The sequence below is a fragment of the Rhincodon typus genome, chromosome 6 (genome assembly GCF_021869965.1).
Source record: "Rhincodon typus isolate 14 chromosome 6, sRhiTyp1.1, whole genome shotgun sequence".
Classification (NCBI taxonomy): domain Eukaryota; kingdom Metazoa; phylum Chordata; class Chondrichthyes; order Orectolobiformes; family Rhincodontidae; genus Rhincodon; species Rhincodon typus.
Window position 1 is genome coordinate 14,006,980 of NC_063337.1, and position 6,218 is coordinate 14,013,197.

The window sequence follows — 6,218 nt, forward strand, 5'->3', positions numbered from 1 at the left end:
GAACTAAAGATAAAGGTTTACGCATTTTGACTGTTTGCTTACAAATAGTGGTGGATGTTTTGCGAAGAATTTTTAAGTTTAAATTCAGTTAATTTAAATAATCCTCTGCTGATAGTTAATCATCTGCAATGCTCAAGCAATTACTTCTTGAATAATTTGTTTGAATCCTAAAGTAAGGGTGTGTTTTTAATTCATAGAACCTAGCCTTACTGGAAGAGGAAGAGGATATTAATCAGCTCACAGAATTTTTCTCCTATGAGCACTTTTATGTGATCTATTGTAAATTCTGGGAACTTGACACTGACCATGACCTCTACATTGATCAGAAGGACCTGGCAAGGCATAATGATGATGGTATGACATGCAACATGAAGTAACAGGTTATTAAGAGTCGGCTGTTTGATGTTTCAACTGACAAACCATGCATAAATAAATGATGAAAGCGATCTGGAAAAACTATTCAAAATCAATCCCTTTTTCTGAACTGGACATAAACTTATCCACAAAACAGAAACTACTATCATTGCCTGTGTTTCATATTGTTCATTTTACCAATTAATTAACTTGTAATTATGTAATTAAATTGCAGGCTTTTATTCTGAAGTAAAGCATGCATATAAATTGCATTAATTTTATTTACCATAGTGAGAACATTAGTGTGGAAACACTTTTTTTTTTCTTTTGCTCTCCATCTGTCCAAACTCATTCATTTGAGTATCATGTTAATCATTTTAGTTGAAAATAAATGAGTTTTAAAGCCATCTCATTGCTCATTTGAGGCTAATTGAATAATTATCATGACTTTATTATGAATCTTGAGCATCATTTCAGTTGTTGGGAATCAATGAACCTGAGCTAAATTAGAGCTCCCTAGCATTTATGCTGACCTTTTCCCAAATGCATAGTATTTGGTTACCTATAAAGTGCCTCATGGCACCAGATTACACAGGCAATAAAATAATGCTGCCTCAAGATTATAGCAATAAACCAAACACATTTGTAGTATATTTTGAATCATTAATCGAGCTAGTTACTTTAGTACAGCTGAAAAGAGACCTATTGTTGAAGCTTTTCATCTTGCACTCATCAGAACGGAATTACAAGAATATTAAATCTAAAGGAAATAGCAATTTATACTGCATGAAATGTAGTGCTAATTTTATTGGCAAATGGGCTTTGTGATTGGTGGACATGTTGCCATGGAGAATGCACATTTATTTGCCAAGCTCACATTATTCTTACAAATCTATTCTGTGATTGCATGACAAAAAGCTTTGGGTTTTTCTTTCAATGATACCCTATTTCTGTACTGCCAAGTGACTTCTAGTTACTTTTATTAATTGTGCACCTCAGATGATTCATTCATTTGTGAACATTGAGGCCGAGTTACCACAAATGTTCTCCAGATCGTCCTTTGTAATTCCACCTGAGCTTCAGAATACCTGGGCAAAATGGCCTTGGTTTTTTTATATATGTTTTAGAGGGTTTACATGCATATTTGACAGAAGTCAAGGCCATCAAATGGGAGCACCCCTGTGAAAGTTTTAGATGCCACTATATTTTAGTTTGCATCCACTTAGTTTTCTAAAAAATAAATGTTGAAAGCATTGCAACACTTGGACATCTGGGCTGGGTTTTCTGACTCATCCAACAAATTTTCTGATCACTTTTAATATGAATGATCGGTTGCTGGGGGCTAAACTCTCCAGGCTGTCAAATGTACAAGTGGAAAATACTAGCCGTCATAGAATTATGGTTGTGATGTTAGGACAGAAACTTGCTTTTCATTCTGAACTTAATTATTTCGCATGAATTCATTTTGATTTCTCCTGTGAAGTTGGTAGCAAAGAAAATAGGGAGGCTGCTGAGTCCTTGGATATCTGCCCATCAACATCTTAATAACTAGTACTTAATTTTTATCAAACTTAACAATTATTCTACACTGGAGAACATTTCCAAATTAAATTTCTTCTGTAGTTGAAACCCTATTGATGGAGGGGGAGAAGAAAAACAATTATTTTAAAGCATAAATTGATACCAAATGTATTTGGTTTGAAATGGCTATTAGTTAGCTTTTTTTCTTGCAGCGTAAGTGGAAGGCTAAGTGAAAGTAAGCTGTAATGTCACAAATAGTGCATATCCAAACTGAAGCATGTCTCTCAGCATCCAATGATTTTGAACAAACTATATAATTTAGATGAAATATCTGTTCTTTCAAATGGCTCTTCCCTTAACTTTCAGCTATATCTGGTAGAATGATCGAAAGAATCTTCTCTGGAGCAGTCACAAGGTAAATGTTGCGAGTATTTATAGACGCTGGTCAAAAACATGTATTTGAATTTGTATAGTTGCTATAAAATGAGGTCCCATTGTTTACAGTGTTTGGTGGAAAAACTTTTATAACCAAATGTCTTTCTTAGTTTAGGGAATTATAAACGTATGAAGTGGAAGCAACAGTAGGCCACCTGGCCCTAGAACCTACTCTGCCATTCAGTATCATGTTTGATCCTGTTGTGACTTTATTTCAGTTTCCTTGTCTCTCCTCTTCCCTCCCTACCTCATCCTTTTTAATATCCTTTGTCACCTTTGCAGGTGAAAAATCTGTCTAACTCGGTCTTGAATAAATTGATGAACCAGCATCCATCTGTTCTCAGGCAGTGAATTCCGAAGATTAATAACGCTTGCCTCCTTCTGCAGAGGTGATGGCTTAGTGGTATTGTCACCAGACCTTTAATCCAGAGACCCAGGTGACGTTCTAGGGACTGGGTTCAAATCCTGCCATGGCAGATGGTGGAATTTGAATTCAATTTTTTTAAAAATCTGGGATTAGGATTTTGACCACCATGAATCCATTGCTGATTGTTGTTAAAAACCCATCTGGTTCACTAAGCCCTTTAGGGAAGGAAACTGCCATCCTTAGCTGATCTGGCCTACATGTGACTCCAGACTCTCAGCACTGTGGTTGACTCTTAACTGCCCTCTGGGCAATTAGGGATGGACAATAAATGCTGGTCTAGCCAGTGCCGCCCACATCCCATGAAGGCTTTTTTTTTTTTAAAATTCAATATTTTGAAATGTATACCGCCTTGTTCTGGATTCAGCCACAGTGGGAAACATCCTCTCGAAGCATCTCTGGAGATTCTAACCATTCAAGTCTCCTCAGAATATTTTCATCAATTCAATCATCTGCCACTTTTCCAAACTCTGATCAGTATAAGCCCAACCTGCGCAACCTTTCCTCAAAGCAACTCCTTCATCCAAAAAAATATCAGTTCAGACAATCTTCTGGGCATTACCTTCAGTGCAAATATATCCTTGCTCAAATTAAGAAACCAAAACTGTATTCTCTACTCTAGGTGTGGTGTCTCAAATTTTGTGTACAGTTGTAACAAGACCTCACTAATTTTGTACAAATTTGCAACTGAACTCTCCCCACCAAAGTTCCAGGGATTGGGCAACTTGCAAAATTCTTGTAGGTGCCTCAATGATCATTGGTACCTCTTGGATGCCTGCAAAGTGGGTGGGGCTTAAGGAAATATAAGAAATTATCAGCCCACATTGAGGAAGGCAGGTAACACCAGGGTTGCTCATCCTAGTCTGCACCTTTCCAGGTCACAAAATTAACTTAGAACACATTTTTGTTTGGCTCAGTTTTGTTTTTTTTGTCTATACATGTAACCTACTGGCATTGGGAGGATGAGTAAAAGAAAGCTGAATTGCTCCATCTGATCAGTATGACCAAGTGCTAGCTACAGTGCATGTGTGTCTGAAAAACATTACTGCAGCCATTAATTTAGTGAAGAAATATGACAGATGAGAGGTCATTTTGATCTGAAACCTCCAACTGTTACTTGTCACAGATGTCTAGCATCAGCAGTATTTTGCTATAGAATTAAAATGATGCACTTTTGATTTTTGAATATGATCAAATGCCTATAGAGATGAATAATTTGGGCATGTTAAAGTATTTTAGGTGTCTTTTTTCACAATGAGAAGCAACAAAATAATGTGTTCTTTAAACTGTCATACTTTGCATCATTTTAAAAACATGGTAAACAATTACTGCTAATCAACTTCTTTTACACTGACAATTAATCATTACGTATGTGAGGTCTCACTCTTTCAGCTTTTAATCATCATTTGAGATTTTAAGTATCTAAATGAAAAATAATTTCTCTTTATCTCTTTCTCTTTCTCTCAATGCAGTTTTTTTTTTCTTTTTTCTTTTTTCTTTTTTCTTTTTCTTTTTTTTTTTTTTCTTTTTTCTTTTTTCTTTTTTCTTTTTATTACTTTTGCTTTCTGTATCTGTTGATGCGTATTAAGGTGGATGTCGCAGTCCTTTTAATCTGGTCGTTTAAGAGGATGCACCATATGTGCTCTGTTCACTCGGGTCCCAGCTAACCTATTTCCCTCGCTGCAATATTGTTAGCAAACATTTTCAGCACCTGTTCGTACAAAAATTGCAGAAACTTAAAAAATATACAAGGGAGTTTCTGACTATTAGCAGATGGCATGCCACAACAAATGATGGCCTTCTGCTGAATATTTTTAACCCAAGTTTCATCCTACAAATGACTAGAGCTAGAAGATTGCTCTCAGTTGTAAACGATATGATCTGAGCGCTAATTTTAAAACAGCTTACTTCTTTACAGGCACAGAAAAACTCCTAAAGAAAGGAAGATTGGTTATGCAGACTTTGTCTGGTTTTTGATTTCCGAAGAAGACAAAAAGACATCAACCAGGTGAAAAATTCTGTGTGATTAGAGGTTGCAACTGATTACACTTTCTTTTACAGAACGGATAATATTTGTGATGTTTAATCATTTTTGAAAGATATTGTTACAGCTGTACAAGACATTGGGAAGGCCACATTTGGACTACTGTGTACAATTCTGGTCATCCTGCCTTAAGAAGGATGTTATTAAACTGGAAAGGGTGCAAGAAAATTTACAACTGTTACTGAGACTGGAAGGCTTAATTTATAAGGAGAGGCTGGATAGGCTGGGACTTTTTTTCCTTGAGCATAGAAGGCTGAGGGTTGACCTTTGTGTAGAAATTTATAAAACCATGAGGGGCATAGATAAGGTGAGTAGCCAAGGTCTTTACCCAAGTAGGGAAGCCCAAAACTAGAGGGCATAGGTTTAAGGTGAGGAGAAAAATTTAACAGGGACCTGAGGGGCAACTTTTTCATGCAGAGGGTGGGGCATATATGGAACGAGGTGCCAGAGGAAGTGGGAGAGGTGGGTACAATTACAACGTTTTAAAAGACCATTGGACATGAATAGCAAAGATTTAGACAGATATAGACAAAACACATACAAATGGGACTAGTTCAGTTTAGGAAACCTGGTCAGTAAGAACAAGTTAGGCCGAAGGGTCTGTTTCCATGCTGTTTGCATCTATGACATTGAGTCAGATAGTTGCTTTAATTTGGAATTGATATCTGGACTCCTTCAAATTTATGGAGTGACCTAGTTTAAATATTTGAGTTATAAAAATCCATTTACCACACTTCCCACCTCGATTTAAGGTGGTGTTGATCCTGTTTATATGTTGGAATGGCCGTATCATTTCTTCAACCTAATTTTTTGGTTTGATATGAGTTCCTAATCCTACTGTTATTGTAATATATGAAATTTATAATAAAGGAACAAACAAATGGAAACTAAAAATATTTGAAATCTTAATTATTGGCCTTGATGGAGATTTCCGTGGAATAACTGCACAGTGCCACAGTGGTTAGCACTACTGCCTCACAGCGCCAGGAACCTAGGGTTCAATTCCACCCTCCGGCGACTGTGGAGTTTGCACATTCTCTCCGTGTCTGCGTGGGTTTCCTCCAGGTGCTCCGGTTTCCTCCCACAGTCCAAAGATGTGCAGGCTAGGTGGATTGGCCATGCTAAATTGCCCATAGTGTTCAGGGATGTGTAGATTAGGTGCTTTATAGGGGATGGTTCTGGGTGGGATGCTGAGAGGTTCGGTGTGGACTTGTTGGGCTGAAGGGCCTGTTTCCACACTGTAGGAATTCTATGATAATGAAGTAATAGAAACTTAAGGAAAATTGATCTTCCATTGATACGAGTGTGTTGATCGGCTTTTGGGGAACTGAGTCTCCCTATAAGATGAATCCTATATAATCATGGACAACAAGGTGCAGGGCTGGATGAACACTGCAGGCCGAGCAGAGAGGCTGACGTTTCGGGCCTAGACCCTTCATC

At 37.3% G+C, this 6,218-nt stretch overlaps 1 protein-coding gene across 6 annotated transcripts in view; it reads left to right on the forward strand.

Annotated features, from left to right (window-relative positions):
- ppp2r3b (protein phosphatase 2, regulatory subunit B'', beta) overlaps positions 1-6,218 on the forward strand; it is a 119,819-nt gene that overhangs the window by 91,057 nt on the left and 22,544 nt on the right. For all 6 annotated transcript variants that reach the window (XM_048597736.1, XM_048597735.1, XM_048597734.1 and 3 more), the window contains 3 exons: positions 198-354; positions 2,242-2,290; positions 4,653-4,742. In XM_048597736.1, the coding sequence (XP_048453693.1) occupies positions 198-354; positions 2,242-2,290; positions 4,653-4,742 (296 nt within the window). The remainder of the gene's footprint in view (positions 1-197; positions 355-2,241; positions 2,291-4,652; positions 4,743-6,218) is intronic.